This window comes from Cervus canadensis, chromosome 31 (genome assembly GCF_019320065.1).
Source record: "Cervus canadensis isolate Bull #8, Minnesota chromosome 31, ASM1932006v1, whole genome shotgun sequence".
Classification (NCBI taxonomy): domain Eukaryota; kingdom Metazoa; phylum Chordata; class Mammalia; order Artiodactyla; family Cervidae; genus Cervus; species Cervus canadensis.
The window spans coordinates 15,041,340-15,063,599 of record NC_057416.1 but is presented as its reverse complement, the minus strand read 5'-3'; the positions used below and the strand labels follow the sequence as shown (position 1 = coordinate 15,063,599).

Genomic DNA, 22,260 nt, shown 5'->3' with positions numbered 1-22,260 from the left:
ACTGTAGCCCGCCAGGCTCCTCTGTCCATGGGATTCTCCAGGCAAGAATACTGGAGTGGGTTTTGAAGCCCTCCTCCAGGGGATCTTCCCAACCCACAGATCAAACCTGTGTCTCCTATGTCTCCTGCATCAGCAGACGTGTTCTTCACCACTAGAGACACCTGGGAAGCCCACTGAACCCCCAGCAAATCAGATCCCCTGCCTTTCACGAAGGCCACATGACGGTCTTGTGGCAGAAGCTGCGCCCAGACAATTGCAGCCCCACAGGTCTCCCCTGCAGGGCCAGTCTGGAGCCCTGTGGCAACGCCCAGGGAACCAAGGTAAGAAGCCTGCATGGAAAGCTGCGCTGCTAATCTTCCAGGTTCAGATAACCCATCTCTTCCTGGAAAAAGTGCATATTTCACTGGTTTCTTCCATTCCACTTGGCAGAACAAAATCCAAGCTCGCCGGCTCTTCACCCCAAATGAGGCAGGCAGTAGTGGGTATGGATGACCATGCAGGTGAGGCTGAGAGAAGAATTTATTATCCCTGGGATAGCCCGAGTTCTGGAGGCAGTGCTAAGGTTAGAATGATCCCAGGCAATGTGCTACAACCTGGGGTCACTTGTCCTCCCTTCTGTTTCACTATCAGAGTAAAACACGTTAATCACACTCTTTGGCCATTTTTATTTCATAACACACAATTGTGGAGATAGTCGGTTGTTTTTCTCTGCCATTACGGTATTATTACTGAATGCTGACAGCGCTATGCATTGTTCCTTTTACGACAAGGACAGGAGGTGGGGTTTTGGCAGATGAGAAACCCCAAGGTTCAGCACGTGAATTGAATGCAGGTTGTTAATCGAATACTCCAAGGGGGAGCTCTTCCCCATGTCTATGAAGCTTCTCAAGCTGGCTACTTCCTCAAAGGCTGTCCTGGGTTTTCTCTAAAATCCAGTCCACGTACTCAGCAACTTTGGTGTAGACTCCTGGTTGTTCCCTGCGGGCACAGCCTTCACCCCAACTGGTGATGCCCACCAAATGCCATGTTTCTTCGTGTTGACAAACCAAGGGACCGCCTGAATCACCCTGTGTCACAGTGGGTGGAAAAAAACAAAATGAGAGAAGGTTATGATGGATGTGCCTTTAAAATTGTGTAGTCATACCACACACACCATGCAAACAGTTTCTCATAGCTCTTCAGATATTTCATGGGTCTCACGAGCTGTCGGACGTGGTAAAAGTGACCTAATTCAACAGTATATAGTTGGCGTTTTCTGTTCATTCCAACACATCATCACATCCTAAGGTGAGATAAACTTAACATGCTTGTATTTTAGCACAATGATTGCACAATTATCTTCCCTTAAAGATGGCATATGCCTGCTGTGAGACAGATGATATTTAAAAATTATAGGTGCATATTCAATATTTTTTAAAGATTTTCTATGAAATTATCAGATTATTTGGTTCCAAGTCATTTAGAAAGCTATAGAGAACTACTCTTGGAAAAACATATTTTGAAATGATTTTTCTCAAGTGGCCTATTGTGTGTTTTTCATCCTCCAATGCATTACCTTGCAAGCATCTTTTCCTCCTTCTTTATAGCCAGCACAGATCATCTGTTTGGTTATTTTATAATCTCTGTAACTTTTCTGGCATTCTTCATTTGATATCAAAGGAATATTTGCCTTTTGTAGGGTATTTTGGATTTTACCTGTGAGGTAACACCAGAAGGAGGCAATAAAATAAATATAGAAGTAAGACCACAGTCTTAAATGAGAATGATGAAGTTTCCATGAAGGTCATTTCTTCATATAAATATTTTTGTATGTCTGTATCTGTAATAGGGGCTTCCTAGCTGGTGCTAGTGGTGAAGAACCTGACTGCCAACGCAGCAGACATAAGAGATGCAGGTTCGATCCCTGGGTCTGGAAGATCCCCTGGAGGAGGACATGGCAACCCACTCCAGTATTCTTGCCTGGAGAATCCCATGGACGAGGAGCCTGGCGGGCTACAGTCCATAGTGTTGCAAAGAGTCAGACTCTACTGAAGTGACTTTACACACATGCATCTGCAACAGATGATGAATGCTAACCAAATTTATAATAGTGATCATTTCACAACATATATAAGTCAAAACATCATTCTGGACAGCATAGACTTATGCAGTCATGTATGTCAATTATATCTCAATTAAATTGGAAAAAGTATACATATGTGTGCTCAGTCACTCAGTCAAGTCCTACTCTTTGTGACCCTATGGACTATAGCCTGCCAGGCTCCTCTGTCCATGGGATTCTCCAGGCAAGAATACTGGAGTGGGTTGCCATGTCCTCCTCCAGGGGATCTTCCTGACCCAGGGATCCAACTCTAGTCTCTTATGTCTTCTGCCTTGGCAGGCAGGTTCTTTGCCCCTAACGCCACCTGGGAAGCCCCTCAACATATATAGTAGGTCCTTATTGGTTATCTACATATACACACTACTATACATAAAATAGATAAGCAATAAGGATGTACTGTATAGTACGGGCAATGCTACTTAATACTCCGCAATGACCTGTATGGGCAAAGACTCTAAGAGTGGATATATGTATAACTGATTCGCTTTGCTATACAATAGCAACTCACACAACATTGTAAAGCAACTAGACTGCAATTTTTAAAAGTTTTAAAAAATCTATAGTTCTCAATTTGTCAGGAATGAACTATACAATTTATAATAAAGTTGATTTACATTACTTGTTAAGAAATAAAGGCTTCCCTGGTGGCTCAGATGGTAAAAAGTCCACCTGCAGTGCAGGAGACCCAGCTTTGATCCCTGGGTCAGGAAGATCCCCTGGAGGAGAACATGGCAATCAACTCTAGTATTCTTGCCTGGAGAATCCCATGGACAGAGAGGAGCCTGGCGGGCTACAGCCCAAGGGGTCTCAAAGAGTCTGACATGACTAAGCTATTAACACTGTCATTTTCAAAGTATTCTGGTAAGTTGCAGTTTCATTGGTTCTCTTTGTAATCCTATGTGTTTTATTTATGGGTGTAAAAGCATCATTAGAGAAGAGGTTCATAGGCTTTACCAGGTTGTAGGAAGGATATGTTTTTAAAAAAAGATTTAAAAGCCTTCCAGAAAGAGAGATGACATGTCTGCCTGTACTCCTGGTTATTAATGCAAGGGATAACAGTGGCCTTGGGAGATGGGAACTCTATTAATTCTGAGGACAGGATGGGCTTGGGGAAGTTGTTAGTCCTGTATGGGACCAATCCTTTAGAAGTCAAACAAATGATCTTAAGATGCTTAAGAGATTACCCTATGAATTTTTCCAGGACCAAGCAAAACTCTGTCTTCTCAAGAATTACTGAATACATATCTGGGAATGAATAGTTAGGAAAAAAAATCACGAATCTGGATAGAACTTTAGAGGCCAATTAAACAGATCCACTCTGTATGTTTTAACATATAAAATGTCATGTGGTACCTTTTTCCTCTGTGAAGCCCCATCCAGTTATCCAACAGTCAGTGTAAACAGGTTTTGTATCATCTTTGGAAGGTAGGCATATTGCTTTTTGCAAATCTGAAAGGGAATTTTTACATTAGAGTTTGGCTAGATTTAGTTATGGACATTGACTTTAAATATACATACTGTCTCTGCCCCTATATTCTCTTTCTCTAGAGTAGCACCAAGTAGAATACACCTTTTACTTTCCACTCAGTTCCTAAGGTCAATGACTCAAGAAAATGTCTCACCATCACAGTCATTTTTGGTGTTAAATTTTCTGGATTAAATTTTAAAACTCCAAACCCAAATTTACTGTCAAGAGCCTTTACAAGTTCTTGTGTATGATTCCCTTGATTGTAATAGCAGAGGGGTCTACACTGCTTTAACCATGATTTTTAGGCACTTTAGCTTATTAACTGATTTTTAACAATAATCCCATGGCATAACAGGAGGCAAGGACATCCTGCCTGAGGTCACAGAAGCTTTAGCAGACCCAGTGGGCATCCAGCAACTGTGAAGAATTTGTACCTCCAAATGCAGCCCGTCCAACCACAAAGCTACTGCCTCCCAGAACTGCCTTGACCAACAGTCTCTTCCCTACTCAGGCTTCACCTGGAAATTAATGTTTGAATGTGCTTGCCCTCATATACTCCTCATATGATATGCCTATGCCCAAGGCAATGCTAATTCTGCTACTCTTGTCAAAGGAAGACATGCTCCCCTCCATGTCTGTTATTATCTCAATAGTATAATATGCAGTTGTATTCCTTCCTGAAAGAACTGAGTAACACATCTTGGCCCTTAAGTAGAAGACATTTTATGTCAAGTCTCAAATTATTTTTCCTGGCAATACTCATCTTTCCTGCAACTTCACTAACCAGAAAATACAGACAGTCTCCTTAGAGTCTGACCCCTCCTTGAAACTGATGTGAAAATTTAAACCAATACAATTCAGCTATACACGTCACCTTAAATATGCTACATACCAGTAAAATTCAAAGGAGCCTCAAGTTTTATTATGGCAATGTCATGACTGCCTTCTGAGACTTTATAATTTGGGTGGACAATGATCTCTTTGACTTGTGAGAAAGATGTCTCTGTCGTTATCTCTGACAGATTTAAAATGCCACCATAAATGCGCCAAATATTTGACAAGAGAAGCCTAGGAGGGAAAAATAAGAACTGATTTGAAACCAGAAAGATTGGCCTTTGATATTGTTCTTTTCTCCTTTCACTTTACCTTTCAAAAAAGAATTGGGAAGAAAATACTACATATAATGTATGTTTACATACCTAATTTCTCCTCCTTGCAATTTAGCACCAACAGCAGCAGTGCTGAACTCTGAAGATTTAGTTTAAAGTATTAGAAATTGCATAATTATGTCGTGTTTTCTGTAAGTGAATATACAAGAATGTTGCTGTCTCTTTCTGAGAGAAACTGTGTTCGGGAGATATCTCGCAGTTTATCATAGAAAATCATGCTTCATTCACGAAGTTGAAAGCAATCACTTCCATCAAATTCAGAACTGGCAAGAAAGAATGACTGTATACAAGTCTCTCTGTAACCAGATAGGATGGGGGTTCCCAGAGAAAGAGATCCAGGCATGGTTTTCTTGATATAAAAGAAACCATTTTTAGCCTAAGCTATTCCGTGATCTAAGCCGGGCCACAATGGTAGTCCTTGAATGTGCTCAGTCGTTTCAATTGTGTTGGACTTTTTGCAACTTCATGGACTATAGCCTGCCAGTCCATAGGGTTTTCCTGGCAAGAATACTGGAGTGGATTGCCATGACCTCCTCCAGGGGATTCTCCCCATCCAGGGATCAAACCTACGTCTTTTGCATTGCCGGCAGTTTCTTTATAGCTAAACCACAGGAAAGCCCTGTCCTTGAATAGGTCTCAGTAATTAATGATCTTAAAGGGAATAAAAGATTGCAGAGACAAAGGACTATTACAGGCAAGAGAAGTAACAATAGCAAAGATTATGGATCAGCTGTAAAGACTCCTAGTTGTCTTTTGATGGCAAAGATTAGCCAGAAGCACTCAACCACCAGATCAACTGGAACCTAAGGCATGATGATGTTGACCTCTTCTGACCCTCATGACTTCAATCAACTAAGGCCTGGACTCAGCCCAAGGCCCTTCAAGAATATGCATGTACCCTTAGCTTAAAACTTCTCCAGTTGTGCTGTTTGGGGACACAACTGCTTTGGGAAAGATCCCCAGTCTTCTCCTTACTCGCTGCAATAATAAATCCTTCCTTCTGCCAATCTTTGGCTTCGTTGTGTCTTTTGACTTGACATCCAACCAAGAGGAAAACCCAGTTTTTATGTAACACCTCTAATAGTGCAAATGAGAGGAACCTCAGCACTATTTAAATTATATCTATATTTTGGGAAGTGTGAGAATTTAAATTAACTCTTTAAACATGGATATATGCAAAATAAGTCTAAAATTCCTTAAAGTTATAGGATAAATAAGTTCTGGTTATATATAGCATGGTGACTACAGTTGACAATGGCATGCATGCGTGCTCAGTCACGTCCAACTCTGTGACCCCATGGACTGTAGCCCACCAGACTCCTCTGTCCTTGGAATTTTCCAGCCACAAATACTGGAGCAGGTTGCCATTTCCTCCTCCAGGGAGTCTTCCCAACCCAGGGACTGAACCTTCCCTGGAGGCAGGAGGGTTCTTTATCCCTGAGTCACCTGGGAAAGTTGCTGAGAGAGAAAATCTTCAGAGTGTTTACCACCAAAAGCTATTGTAACTTTGTGGAGTGATAGATATTAATAAACTGACACGATGATGGAGAAATTGATTATAGAGTCTTCAAAACGAAGAGGCAAGATACGACTCCAGATAAGATGCAGCCAAACCTTACCCATCGAAGCAATGGGCAGCAGTTAAGACCCACTGGCGTCCAATGATTGACCCTCCGCACAGGTGGCTCTGAGCTCTCAGCTTCACTTGCAGGCTGACCTGCCAGGGCCACTCTCCCCAAGAAGCATCTGTTCCTCCAACAATGCGTGTCCTTTTTGCTGTACAGACTAAAAAGAGAGCATTGAAGTTAATGGTTGGGATCAGGGGGTGAATCACAGTCCCCTTCATTAAGGAAAACAAGACACATAGTTCCATTATAGAAGATTAAAAAAGCTATCTAAACAACTCAGACATCCCTCTACAGTTTTATGAAAAAAGTGAGATTTACTCACCACGGCTGTCCCCACGTTTACACAACCTCAGAGAATAACCAGAGCTTGCTTGTGTCCCATAAGTAATGTTAGTTGGGGAGCCATCCAAAGACAAGCGTAAGGAACACTTACACCTAGACAAGATGATCAGCATGAGATTAAACCTCAGAGGATGAAAGCCCAGGAAATTATCTGCCAACTGTCTTTGAAAAATAAGCATTCACTAACTTTTCTCCTCTACAGTCTTCTGGGAATAAAGAATAAGTAAAAAACTGACAGCGAATCATCTTTGTACAAGTCTCTTGGCAATCATCCACTCCTTTAACGAAGGTCACATGCAGCTCCTCTCCTTCAAAAGCAACTTGCGGGTAAATTTTGGAGTGGCAGGGCTCTGTGCCTATGACAAACATAAAAAAGATAGAAAGTGCAAATGATAAGCCACACGTATACAACTTTCTGGAACATTGAATCTTGTTAGAAGATCATAAAATGTATCACATTTTGGGTAATATTTTTTTAATCAAATCACATTACCAGGCAGAGTTTGTTTGCAGGTTAGAAGGCTGTATCCAGAGATGGCATTTTCCTGAGGAGTAGGGGAACTTGGGCTCCCACTTTGGGAAGTCTTAAGGAAACAAACATTTCTATTGTCAAAAACAAGCAAGAGAAAGAAAGAAAACTCCATTAAAGGCAAATACAAGAACACCTCATATAAAAAAAACACCCCCCTGCAAATTTTATTCTTCTGAGAAATTCCCTCCAAAGAACATCAGACTACAGGACTCCAATGAATTACAGAGATTAAATGTAAATGAAGCCACATCTCCCTCTGAAGAAAACTTACAGATCCAGATAGCCCAAAAAGAGGAGAAAGGTAAAGTTCTACCTTCTAATTAAAAAAAAAACAAAGAAGAAGAAAGAACAGATTCTGGGGATTTATAGTGCTGATACTATTATAACTTGATATCCTTCTCTTAGTTCCGTCTTGTGTATAAAGAAAAGGACAGGTTATCTCAGGGTCAAGAGTTGGAACCGGAACCTTGATCAGGATAAACAGGGCTCTAGTTTCTAAAACACTGGGGTCAGAACAAAGGAGCTTAAAGGATATGCTCCCAGTGAGTGGTTTACTTCAAGCTAATACAAAAGATTAAGATTAGCAGGAAAGGTATCCATGGCTATTGTTTCATTGATTGGATGGTCTGTTTAAGTAAGAGAAGATGGGTAGGAAAGTCCACTAATCTCTTAACTAATCTGCACCTGGTAGAAGAGCACCTATTTAAACTGAGTTCAAGTGATTTTTGTTTTTAATTAAAAAAAATTATTTTATATTGGAGTATAGCCAATTAGCAATGTTGTGATAGGTTCAGGTGGAGAGCAAAGGGACTCAGCCACACATATCATATATGCTTCTTCCCCGAACTCCCTTCCCATCCAGGCTGCCATATAGCATTGAGCAGAGTTCCCTGTGCTATACAGTGGGTCCTTGTTGGTTATCCATTTTAAACATAGCACCATGTACATGTCCACCCCAAACTCTCAAACTATCCCTCTCCCCGACCACCTTCCCCTCTGGTAACCATAAGTTCATTCTAGGAGTTCAAGTGTTTCGAGGGAAATGAATTAAACTTAGGAAAAATTCAAAGTATAAAATTAAAATGATGTCAAGACAGTAGCAAATGTGACACATGCCTACTGACCTCTGTGAGTCATTCTTCCATGCATTTGTATAGAATGTGAAGAAAAGGCAGCCGGGGTGATAGGTACAGATGGTTCGACACACAAAAGCATCTGGTGAGATAATTCTGGCAACATCCACATCTGAAAATGCACGATGTTGGAAAATGTCCATGCGGCAGCCTGTGAACCCACAGGGGAAGATGTACATGTCACAAGGCTACATATGCTTGTACTTCGTCATCATAACTAAGGAAACTATGACTGTTATTTGTTCACAGAACTACATATCCGTAGTGAAAAAAATGTCTGTTGAAACATCCCCAGGCTTGTTGTTTGCCATTTGGGAGAAGAAAAAATTGGTCTCAATCTGATAAAAGACAGATTCCCACGTCAGAGAAATAAAATGTCTTAAACTGTGCTTTATCTTACTCAGTACAAAATACCTATGCTACTCAGCTTGTGTTTATATTTTCTTTATATTTCCCTGACCCTGAAATTTAGGCCTTAGGAACATAGGTTTTGTTATATTTTCCTGAATGTTCTGAAAAAATTTTAATAAAGAGATCAACAAAAACCTGAATTTCTAACAAAAATGCCATGTACCCATTGAAATTAGAACAAGAGGAAATCCACTTTCATTTTCCATAACATAATTATATCTCAATTATACTTTTACTTATGTTCTTATTATTTACTCAATTTACTCAATTTGATAACACATAAAGTATTTCAATTCCTGGGTTGGGAAAATCCACTGGAGAAGGGATAAGCTACCCACTCCAGTATTCTTGGACTTCACTTGTGGCTCAGCTGGTAAAGAATCTGCCTGCAATGCGAGAGACCTGGGTTCAAACCCTGGGTTGGGAAGATCCCCTGGAGAAGAGAAAGGCTACTCACTCCAGTATTCTGGCCTAGAGAATTCTATGGACTGTATAGTCCATGGGGTCGCAAAGAGTCAGACACAACTGAGAGACTATCACTTTCACTTTAAAAGTCTACTAGGGCCTCTCAGGTGGTTAAGTGGTAAAGAATCTGCCTGCAATGCAGGAGACACAGCGGGAGCCACAGGTTAGATCCTTGAGTCAGGAAGACACCCTGGAGGAGGAAATGGCAACCCACTCCAGTAGTCTTGCCTGGGAAGTCACATGGATAGAGGAGTCTGGCAGGCTACAGTCCATGGGATCACAGAGTTGGACATTTGGAAGGAAAGTTATGACAAACCTAGACAGCCTATTAAAAAGCAAAGACATCAGTTTGCCAGCAAAGGTCTGTATAGTCAAAGTTATGGTTTTTCCATTAGTCATGTATGGATGTGAGAGGGGGGCCATAAAGAAGGCTGAGTGCTGAAAAATTGATGCTTTGAACTGTGATGCTGGAGCAGACTCTTGGGAGTCTCTTTGACTGCAAGGAGATCAAAGCAGTCAATCCTAAAGGAAATCAACCCCGAATATTCATTGGAAGGACTGATGCTGAAACTGAAACTCCAATACTTTGGCCACTTGATACAAAGAGCTGACTCATTGGAAAAGGCCCTGATGCTAGGAAAGTTTGAAGGCAAAAGGAGAAGAGGGTGGCAGAGGATGAGATGGTTGTATAGCATCATCGACTCAATGGACATGTTTTTGAGCAAACTCCAGGAGCTAGTAAAAGACAAGGAAACCTGGTGTGCTGCAGTCCATGGGACTGCAAAGAATTGGACATGATTTATCCACTGAACAACAAAAACAAATTCTATTAAAATTATGTAAGCTTAAAGAATAATGGTAGCAATTATGAGAAATACAAAAAGAATCCAAATGTAAATGAACATGGTTGAATCAAGAGAATGTGCCTGCCACACATGATATCTTCAGATGGGAAGTTTAGGAAATTAGACCTCAACTAATTTAATCTTTTTTTAAAAAAAAAATCAGACTTTAAGCTGGAAGAGAATTTATGGGATTCCATGTCTACCTACAACTGCATCCTCTCAAGTAGTTCAACCTTTGTTTCAGACATTTATAATGACAAGGAGCTGACTACCTCATGACTACCTCACTTCTGGACCACTCTAGGAATCAGAATTTTTTTCTTATTTTCATCATAGTAGTATCTATTTTATGAAAGCACGCAGATTAGTCTAATCCTTTTCCCAATGACCATTCTTCAAAAACAACAATTTAAAACAGTCATCCTGACTTTTTCAGGTTAAATGTCTAATCTGTTTCTTTAATGGTATCTTATTTTCCTATATTTCTAGATATCTCAGGATCTTGGTTACTCTCTTTTGACGTGTCTATTGCTCCAAACAAAATATGGATCACATTGCTGAGTACAAAGTGCAGTCACAGTCTGACCCGTCCAGATGACAAAAGAACAGAGATTAACTATGTTCCAAAGACCATGTTGCTTTTTAAGCTAGTTTCATTTCCTTCTGTTTTGTTTGTCAAAGGCGCTATAAGATGTCAGTAGGAATGACAGAGTAAAGACCTTCCAAAACCCTTTCCTCCATTTAAAAAAAAAAAAGAAAGAAACAAGAGCATTGGCCAGACTGTCAAAATTAATGTCATTTCAGAACTCTAGAAATGAACCAAAGGCTTATAACAACCCAGGGAGTTTTTAATCCAAGAACAACAGCCAAATCTCAGCAAGAACCCTGAGTTCTGTGAGGTTTTAACTTTCCCTCTCATCCCCTCTCCACAGCTCCATGGAAGCCTTGAAAATACCCACAATCATGGGGAAAACCAGCAGCCTAACGGCCTCAGGAGGGGGCAGAACAGAGCTGGAGCTATGCTCAAGCCCTGTCCCCAGATAACTGCCGTTATTTGACTGGAGGTTCTCAGGAAGACCCCACTCCCAAGGACTGAGTTTCTTTGACCTGATTCAGAACTTTCTCAGTGTTAACAGCCTTTTCCTGGAAAATGTTTGTCAAAAAAAAAAAAAAAGATTGTGACTATTATACAACATTGTAGCCGTGTAAGTCAGGAGTAATAACAGGGGCATACCACAAGCCCCATTAGAATTTTAGAAGGAAAACCAAGGATTGAAAATCTCTGAGATATCCCTGGGAATCTGGAAAGCCATAAGCTTGTATGGAGCTGATTGTGTGCATGACAGAGGCTCTGCACATATCCATAAGAGATCTGGGAAAGCCCCGAGCCCTCACCGGGGACTGACTTTGACCTCTATGAGCTCTGTGGCAGCAGAAAGTGGAGGCCAGGGCCGGGCAGTGAAATGCATGCCCTAAGTCTCACCAAAAGCCCCTTGTCCAAGGCTGGGAAACTCACTACTTCTAGGCACCCAAGGAAACTTCTGCCCTGTCCTTAGAAAACTGTGGAGGAAGCTGAGCACAGACATCCGTGGTCATGTCACAACAGAGACTAAACACTGTACATAATTAGCTCAGGGAAGTCGCCAAACAAACAGCAACACAAAATAGTAACAGCAACAATAAACTCTGAGGAAGGAGGGAATTTGATGTCCAGAGTTTGTCACGTGCTTGTATTTAAAAAGTCTAATTTTTTTTTTCCAAAAAAATCATGAGACATGTCAAGAAACAAGGAAATATGGCCCATCCACAGAAGTAAAGTTCAATATAAACCATCACTGAGGGAGCACGAACATTGGATTTACTATACCAAGACTTTTACATCAGCTATTTTAAATATGTTCAAAGAACTAAAGGAAAGCATGTCCAAAGAACTGGAGAGGGAACTTCCCTGTTGGTCCAATGGTTAAGATTTCGCCATCCAATGCAGAGGATGTGGGTTTGATTCCTGGTAGGCAAGCTAAGATCCCACATGCCTCATGGCCAGAAAAATAAAGCCCCCAAACATAAAACAGAAGCAATATTGTAACAAATTCAATAAAGACTCTAAAAATGATCCACACACCAAAAAAAAAAAATCTTAAAGAAAGGACTGAAGTATGAAAACAATGTCTTACCAGACAATGTCAATAGACAGAAATTAAATTACAGAAAAGAACCAAATGTGAATATTAAAAAAATAAATAATACTTAATTTGAAGCAATAAATCTAGAGCACCCCATGGAGGAGGTGTGTTGGGAGAGGCTGGGAACCAATGGGAAAAGAGAGGCATTGCTGCCAACTCCCCAGTCTTCTAAGGCAGGAGCCTAGCCTAGCTCCCCATTCAGGGCTTGGCACAGAGTCAGCACTTGATACTGTATAGAGGTGGCTATTGATAACTTGGTTTCAATAACATGTTATCATTGACATGCTGATGTGCTAAATAAGAGAGAATATCTTAGCAAATTTTCTGGCTCTTTCAATTAAAATTACCCCTATATCTGAAACTACAGGGTTTCATTGATTTATTATGCTAGAGTCCTTTCACTAGATAATAGACACCACCAAGAAATGACCATATAGTTTTCTCTACAATGTAACTGTACTAGTTTCCTATGGCTGCTTAAAAAATTATCCCAAACTTAGTGGCTTAAACAACACAAATGTATTATCTCCCAGTTCTGAAGATCAGAAGTCGAGAAGTCTGAAATGGGTCTCTGTCCTTGTTGTTTAGTCCTTGCATGATGGGACTAATGTGTAGTGCTTAGTCATCAGTGTCTAACTCTTTGCAACCCCATGGACTGTAGCTCGCCTGGCTCCTCTGTCCATGGGATTTTTCCAGACAAGGATAGTGGAGTGGGTTGCCATTTCCTTCTCTAGAAATGGGTCTTACTGGCCGGGCTTTGGTCCTTTGGGAATCTCTGTAGAACATTTGTCCTTACCTTTTCCAGATTCTAGAGGCCACCTGCATTCCTTGACTTAGGGACCTTTCCTCCATCTTCAAAGCCAAAAGTATAACCTCTTCTAATCTCTCTCTCTCTCTCTCTGACTCCCTGATCATTCTGCTCTCTTTCTTTTATCAGGACCCTTGTGACTACATTGTGTCTATCCATATAATCCAGAATAATCTCAAAGTTTTTAACATAATCACATATTTAATCAAACCTTTTTTGCCCTGTAAGGTAACAGATTTACAGATTCCAGAGATTAGGATGTGGGTGTCTTTGGGAGGCTCTTTTTTTCTACCTACTACAATCACACAGTGAAATGTGTGTGTGTGCATGCATGTATGTGTGTGCGCTCAGTCATGTTCAACTCTTTGTGACCCCACAGAATGTAGCCCGCAAGGCTCCTCTGTCCATGGGATTCTCCAGGCAAGAATATTGGAGTGAGTTGCCATTTCCTTCTCCAGGGGATCTTCCTGACTCAGAGACTGAGCCTGTGTCTCCTGCATCTCCTGAAATGCAGGCAGATTCTTTACCATCTGAACTATAAGGGAAACCCTTAATTCTCCGTGGTGCAAATCAAATGAAGGACTGCATAAATATCTGCCCTCATTAACTTTCTGGTTGGTTACCTTCCTTATGGTACAGTGTTTCACTGACTGATGTGAACATTATTCAAATGTGCGTTATTCTACAAAGTCAAGGTATTTAGCATAACAACTAGCATTCCCCTGTTAATTGTTTAGTCACTAAGTTGTCTCTGACTCTTTGCAACCCCATGGACTGTAATCAGCCAGGCTCCTTTGTCCATGGGGTTCTCCAGGCAAAAATACAGGAGTGAGTTGCATTCCCTTCTCCAGGGGATCGTCACGACCCAGGGATCGAGCCCGGGCCTCGTGCATCTCCTGTATTTCAGGCAGATTCTTTACCACCGAGCCACTGGGGAAGAAGCCCACACAGTGAAGTAGGAGCCATAAAGATTACCAATTTTCGAGTTTCCACACGCCTTCAGTGAGAATCCAGACTCCACGTCAGTCAGCACCTTTATACGCGTAGGTGTCCCCTGTGGGCTGTGTTTTAATAGGCAGTTGTTCCTGAATGTGAAAAACAGAGGTTACTTTGCTTCCTAAACTTCAAGGTGCCTGCAGAAGTCCATTCCTTGTTGAAAATGATCCATGGTCAGTGGAAAATAAACAAAGCAATCAGAACAGTGACGTCAGTGATGAGTGAGTTAGGGATTGTGTTATTCATCAAATAGACATTGAGGGTGCAGTAGGAGCTGTTCTTCTATGGGACATTATTCTACTGAACCCTGACTCTACAAGCACAGGGTATTTGTGGACCAAATGGAAATTTTTCTCTTCAGGAAAAATGATGCCAAAGTTGAATAAAATAATAAGAAGACTGTTGTTCAGTTTCTAAGGCCTGTCTGACTCTGTGACCCCATGAACTGCACACACCAGGCTTCTCTGTCCATCACTATCTCTCTGAGTTTGCTCAGACTCATGTCCATTGAGTCAGTGATACCATCCAACCATCTTACCCTCTGTTTCCCCCTTCTCCTCTTGCCCTCAGTTTTCCCCAGCATCAGGGGCTTTTCCACTGAGTCAGCTCTTTAAATCAGATGGCCAAAATATTGGATCTTCAGCTTCAGCATCAGTCCTTCCAATGAATATTCAAGGTTGATTTCCTTTAGGATTTAACGGTTTGATCTTGCTGTCCAAGTGACTCTCAAGAGTCTTCTCCAACACCACAGTTCAAAAGCATCAATTCTTTGGTGCTCAGCCTTCTTTATGGTCCAACTCTCACATCTGTACATGACTACTACAAAAACCATGGGTTTGACTATATGGACCTTTGTCAGCAAAGTGATGTCTCTGCTTTTTAAAACACTGTCTAGGTTTGACATAGCTATTCTTCCAAGGAGCAAGCATCTTTTAATTTCGTGGCTGTAGTCACTGTCCACATTGATTTTGGAGCCCAAGAAAATGAATTCTGACACTGTTTACACATTTTCCCCATCTATTTGCCATGAAGTGATAGGACCAGATACCATGATCTGTTTTTTGAATGTTGAGTTTTAACCCAGCTTTTTCACTCTTCTCTTTCACCTTCATCAAGAGGCTCTTTAGTTCCTCTTCATGCCATTAAAGTGGTATCATCTGCATATCTGAAGCTGTTGATATTTCTGCTGGAAATCTTGATTCCAGCTTGTGATTCATCTAGCCTGGCATTTTGCATGATGTACTGTGCATATAATTTAAGTAAGCAGGATGACAGTATACAGCCTTGATGTACCCCTTTCCCAATTTTGAACCAGTCCATTGTTCCATGTCCAGTTCTAACTGTTGCCTCTTGACCTGCAAAACAGGTTTCTCATGGGCAGGTAAGGTGGTCTGGTATTCCCATCTCTTTAAGAATATTCTTATTCTCTTTAAGACTAAGAAGACTGATTAGACCTAAAAACTTTCTCTGATTTTCAGTTGGGGGAAAAATGGTTATGAAGAAAAAAAAGGTTATGTTTCTGAAAACACCATCAGAAAGAACAGACACTGAATTTTACTTACCGGTACTCTGCATTGAAGAAGGTTTTTGTGGCATATGTGAAAAACTGGCAGTGAATGTTGTTGGTGCACCTTTCTTGGCATTCTTCAGCACTTTTCACCTTAGATACATTGAAATTGACTCCTCTCATATCAATTCCTTTATAAATGCTTCGGTGGCAAGCTGCCCAAATAAAACATATAGAGCAAATTCAATTAGCTTCCCTTCTGGAAGTGAATCATCAATTTGGGCTGGGTAGCTTTTTTTTTTTAATTTTATAGTGGACTTAGCTGATTTAAAATCTTGTGTTGGTTTCAGGCACAGCCAGTTGATTCAGTTATACATACACGTGTATCCATTCTCTTTCAGATTCCTTTCCCATATAGGTTATTATAGAATATTGAGCAGAGTTCCCTGTGGTATACAGTAGGCCCTTGTTGGTTATCTATTTAAATATAACAGTGTGTACATGTCCATCCCAAACTCCCAATCTACCCCTCCCCCCATCCTTCTCCATTAGTAACGGTTAAGTTTGTTCTCTGTGGGTCTGTTTCTGTTTGAGAATCAAAGGCAGACTATTGTTCAGCTGTGTATTTACTTTTTGTACATCTTACACCAAAGTGCTAGCCTCATAAACAATGGAGGCTCCTCAAGTATGAGATGACTGATGAAGATAAGAGGGTGTGTCCAGTATACAACCCCATCTCTGTTATCTTTCTAAGTTTTCCGTTCCAAAAGTGCATGGTGCTACAGAGTTTGAGCAGAAGCTGTTCTAAGGTAGACCCGCTGTCCATTCAAACTGAGCTCAGAAATCCACACCTTACCACTAATTTGACGACCACATCGCTTTAGGGAATGTCCCGAAATTGCACCTGTCCGTGACACTCTCGGCAGGGTTCCTGTCACACTGTCCTTCAAGAAGCAACCAAACCTATTTATTAAAAGTAGCTTAATAAGAAGTAGAATGATAAACACACATTGAGGAAATGTCTAGCATTTCTATGCACTCATGAATACAGCCAGAAATAAGGAAAATAATACAGCATGCCTGACTCCTGCTGGGAAAAACATTCTGAGAGGCAATTCCTTAATACCTAACAATCTTTGTAATATCTAACTTAAGCATTGTTTTCCTTTGTTTCAAACAAAGAGGGAATGATTCTTCCTGCATTCCCAAGCTTTGTGGGAATTATGTTCCCAGCTGGTGATTGTTGTTATAAATATTTTCATTTACTTAAGAAATTAAATCAGTCATGAGAGTTGCATCTATATTTGCTATTTATCCTGATTACTAATTCCTTACAGTCCACACCTACTAAAAAACTTCATTCTGTCTTTAATGTCAACTTTAATGTAATTTTCTTATTTAAGAGGATTCTAGAACCTAATCCAACTTTTTAAGTGAAAAGTTGCTGCCTCTAACATACAGTCTGGGTTTGCTATACAAGTTTCCCTGTAGAGGGCTTCCCTGGCGGCTCAGATGGTAAGGAATCCACTTGCAATGCAGGAGACGTGGGTTCGGTCCCTAGGTCGGGAAGATCACCTGGAGAATGGAATGGCTACCCACTCCAGTATTCTTGTCTGGGATAATTCCATGGACAGAGGAGTCTGGTAGGCTACAGTCCATGGGGTCTCAAAGAGTCGGACACAGCCACATGACTAGCATTTTCACTTTCACTTCCCTTGGAGAATCAGGGAATGACAGTCTAATTCCTAGTTTTTAATTCAAATAGAATAAAGATAAAGGAAAAGAATTATGGATATGGAAATGGGAACAAGGAAGAAACATTCATTCTGGATATTTGATCAAAATTTAAAAAAATTATAATAAAACTATGGTGGTACATGAGCAACTTTATGATTGAATAAGACTTTTCATTACCAACTACTTTTCAAATACTTGTACTTTTCCAAATTACCAGTTAATAATAAATATTCATGTCCACACATGCGTGCACACACACACACACACGTATGCATGTACATGCAGGCATACACATATCATGTATACTATAGGTGCCCAAACTGTCTCATTATAGGCATCATTCAGACCTACCTTCTCCCAAGGTTACAAGATCTGGATTTTAATTATTTTCTCAACAAAATGCTTGCCTTCTACAGTTAAGAACTATGCTATCCACAAGTGTGATCATGCATCAGACATAAATAGCTTTCTTGTTCAGGTGAAATATTCACCTGTTATTAGACCCTTTCTTGAGATAATCTTGTAACTCAATCATTTTCAAGTGTTTTCCTTGAGGTCTTGGATAGGAAAAGACTACCTTCTATGGCTCTAAGTGAATGAGGTCATTGTTTAAAAATGCAGATTTCCAGGCCCAAGAGACTTAGGTTTGATAGGTCTGGGCTTGAGCCTAAGAATCTGCTTAGATAAGAACTACGCAGGGTGATTCCGATGAAGCTGGCCGTTTAGAAACAAAACCTCGCTATGTGGTGCACACAACTGATTCCATTTTGAAAAATGACTGGCTTCTCCAATAAGGAAATATCAGCTTTTACCTTTTGTCTGCGTCACTGGTTGAATTTTCAGGAAGAAAGCTAAATAGCAAGCACCTCGGATGGAAAGTGCACATCATCTGACAGTATTGGGCATCTGGGGTGTACATGGCAGATACATCCCCGCCTCTGAAGAAGGTGTTGCTATATAGTTGAGTCAAGCATCCTGTGACAGAATCATTGAAAAAAGGCACATTAATTTGGAAGAAATAATAATTTTAAAAGAAATGTGTCTGCGTTCTAAACCTTCTTACTTTGTCTGTGGAATACCCAAAGATCTTATGATGTAACTAAATGCAGAAGCAGGATGACATATACCTGCTGTGCAGTGTGTGGGATCTTAGTTCCCTGACCAGGGATCGAACCCATGTCCCTGCAATGGAAGCACAGAGTCCTAACCACTGGACAGCCAGGGAACTCCTGAAATAGTGATATATTAGGGTGTGATGTGCGATGTTGAAATTATTTTATGGGCACTTATGCATAAAAATACTTGGTTGATTTTCATTTATCGTGCTGAACCATAATAATTTGTACATAAATTATTTTCCCTCAAATGTGATCTTAGCTTGGTTTCTCCCTATCTTCTAACATGGGAACAATTTTTCTGGAAGATAATTTGATGATATATATCATAAAACCTTCAAAAATATGCACACCTTTACTATATCTGGTGTTTTAATTTCCAAAAAAATTTTTCTACAGACATAAGCATGTATATAAGAATGTGCATACAAAACTATCATGGATAGAGAAGAATATTAAGCTCCAAAAACATGATAAATATTTATCTGCATGAAAGATCACTATAAATGGGAAGCATAAGTTACAAAAAAAAGTATCTAATAACACCTTTGTTGAGTGTGTAAAGACACATGCAGAAAAATATCTGAAAAAGTTATTTTGAACAAAGGCTGTCTCTGTATTATAAGACTATAGATGACAGGTATTTTCTCATTTTCTGCTAATTTGCACCTCTAATTTCCCTAGCATGATCATAATTTTTTTCAAAAATAATAAAATTGAAGTGACCATGGTTCACAGCATCTCTGGCTTCTACTCCTCAGCATTCAATGTATTTGTAAGCAGTAATGATTTTGGCTCAGAAGAGCAATTTGGAATGAGGGGACAGATGGAGGGGAGTTTGGTTTAGGGGAAAAAAACTTCTTCCTTAAGAATTTATATTTTTTGCCAAATGTAATCCTTACCCTAGACACCTGGAAGTGTTTGTCTTAGCCATAAACATTGTTGTGATGTGGTCTTCTTAAGTCAACAAAGACTCAGAAACCACCCATAATGGTGGCATCCTGAAAACTCCATTCTACAATGATTAATGAAAAACAATGTCTAAAATCATTCCTATTCTGTGAAATTTTAATGGATAGAAAGAGAAATAAGATCAAAGCCTGATGGTGAAACGCAAGACTATTCAAATGGATGACTTCCTAAATCAAATATAAACTAGGTACTTTTCTGAAATGATTCCCCAGAAGTCTAAAACAATAAAAATATGTACTGAGTACGTATTATCATACTTGGGTTGGACCCAGATGCTATAAAATACCTAGCACTCTTCTGATTCAGATAAAGTTGATTTTTTAATGTTGATAATAAAAAATAGAGGGCTGATTGTTTTAAGATCTGCTTTGTAGAGAGTCTTTTCCAAACAGAAGTTTCTGTCGACACCTGCCAAGACATTCTCGTTTCTGGGCCCCTCCTTCTGGCGTGTCTAGGATGATATATCTGCCAAGTGGTAGTTGGTGCTGAACCTTAAAAGGATATGTGTCCTGAGGGTCAGATGTCTTGCTTAACTACTCTCCCCCTCACCCTTAACTTTGCCTCTTAGAGATAATCCACTCACCACAGGAAACTGTAGCAAACAAGCAAGTGAAGTAAGCTGCTTGCCTGAGTGCAATCATCCTAAAAGAGAAAGCAACAGGCACATAACTCTGCTGTTTATAGATCATATTTAACACGAATCTTAATTTAAGGTAGTCCAGATTTTCTTGTAAATGTCTGGATAGCAAATCTAAGCACACAATTATCAGTATAGAAAGCAATGATTTTCTGAACATTTTAATTCCAAGGACTTGGCATGAGATACAAATTGAGACCTCTAGATTACTGTGGTGTTTATTGTCCATTTGGCACCTATGTTCTTAGCAATTATGGGAAGGGAATTGGTAGAGAGAAATTAAACATTTGTGAAACCTCTTGATTTGAGCAAAAGGAAAATTATTGTAAACCATGGCAATGGTATCTGTCCAAAATCCCTAAGGAAAGATATTCAAAATATTCAAGCCTGTTTTAAAATTTTTAATCAATGTTCTCTTTGATTGAAAAATATCTTGCACCTATATGTTTCCATAAATAAGAGCATCAGTTCCTTCTACATTCTCTAAATACACAGGAAATTAGAATGTCAACTAATAGTTGCTTTATAAAGTAAAAACAATGCTTAATAAAAAAAAAAACTATTTGGAAACGATCAGAATAATAGAAATTCTCTACCTGAAAGCACATTTGCTTCCGTGGTTCTGGAGCTGAGGGTGTTTCTTGCCATTGAAAAATGGCCAGTCTTCAGGCTTTCCCAATAGGGCTCTGCACTCAGTATTTGCTTGGCTCTGATATTGACTTTGGTTTTCTGCCAAGAGTTTCAACTTTTTGTCCTGTCAACATATTCTATGAACATCCCATTTCTGTGTTCAACTATTTAATATGTTTACTATTTCATAATAGGGCCACAGAATTCATGTACATGGTTCCATTTTTAAAAATGTCCCCAACATTCCTAGCTATTTGGGGCTCATAATATATCTAACTAGATGTTTCCAATATAATGACCTGGATGCATATGAATAAGGGGGTGGAAAGGGATTCATCCTCCTGGAAGTCATGATGAGCCTTTTAGCAAATGCTATCCATGCCTTCCTTTGTCCCAGTGAAGGATTCCTGTAACAGTGAGGTTTGTAGGATGGAATGGAATTGACCAATGTTTAGGACTTCCTCCCATCCATTTCAGGAAATAAAACATAGCAGGGTTTGACAGTTTGTTCACAGACCAAATCTGGTACAGTGCCTGTTTTTATAAATGAAGCTTTATTGGAACACAGTCATGCTCATTCACTCCTGTATTATCCATGGTTGCTTTTACCCTATAGAGTTAAATAGTTGTGATAGAGACAGTATGGCCTGCAAAGCTGAAAAGATTTACTATCTGCCCCCTTCAGATAAAGTTAGCACTCCTAGCATAGAGTGTAGTCTTCTCTATCAGGACACCTAGACCTGAAAGAAACATACTGGTTTTCCTAGGAGCCTATTCTTGTTCAGGGAATTTTATTTTTATTTTTAAGAAAAAAATCTCCCTATATACTGAAATATATCTCCTTGCCACTTCTATCCATCATTCTAGATTGACCTATTATATCTATACAAAATGATTTACTCTCTTTCTTGTACTTTTAAAAATATGTAAAGACTACAGTCCCTTGCCCACTAAATCTCCTTTGTTTTCTAACTATTCTTCAAAGATGCAGTACATCTTTCTGGCTAGTAAATTAGATTTTTAGGGAGTTCTTAAATAAATATTTAATGCATATTACTGCAATGCAGAACTGTGTTTACTGAGAATGTAGGAAAATGTTGCCAGTAAAACATTTTTTCTGGCTGTAATGAGGTAGCATATTTAAAATATTCATACTGCATATTTAAATATCCATTTAAATTTGGGATATACCAGCATCCAGTATATCCAGTATATACCAGTTGGGATATACCAACTGACATAGCAGCAAACAACAAAAGGGAATCCTCTGACTTGTGCAATATTAACGAATCTAAATTGGTGATTTCATTGGCTACCAGCCTCATCAGGAAAAAAAAGGTGACTGGAAAAAACTGCCCTCTCTCCAGATCACAGCAGAAACCCTCAGAGGTGGTTTCCCTAAATGGTGCGATTACCGGTTTAAATCTATTTAAATATACTCCTGTGTTTCTTCTGAATTTTTCTTATAGTGGAACGTATGTTCTCGTAATATAATAAAACTAAAGATTTGCTTGTGGATTCAGAAGGAGCAGATCAGAAGGAAATTGGAAAGAGGCAATGGTAGGCAGAATTCTAAAATGT

The 22,260-nt window shown here is 39.7% G+C and overlaps 1 protein-coding gene across 1 annotated transcript; it reads right to left on the bottom strand.

The window, feature by feature from the left end:
* Window positions 1-645: 645 nt before the first annotated feature.
* KLKB1 (kallikrein B1) lies at window positions 646-20,739 on the bottom strand. The gene is made up of 15 exons (XM_043454255.1): window positions 20,646-20,739; window positions 19,996-20,054; window positions 18,138-18,300; window positions 16,445-16,551; window positions 15,644-15,803; window positions 14,061-14,170; window positions 8,365-8,524; window positions 7,202-7,311; window positions 6,896-7,064; window positions 6,689-6,801; window positions 6,358-6,523; window positions 4,462-4,637; window positions 3,455-3,550; window positions 1,556-1,695; window positions 646-1,067 (listed from the first exon to the last, which is right to left on the bottom strand). The coding sequence occupies exons 2-15, from the start codon at window positions 20,051-20,053 to the stop codon at window positions 903-905; spliced, it is 1,893 nt and encodes a 630-aa protein (XP_043310190.1). The 5' UTR covers window position 20,054; window positions 20,646-20,739; the 3' UTR covers window positions 646-902.
* Window positions 20,740-22,260: the final 1,521 nt, after the last annotated feature.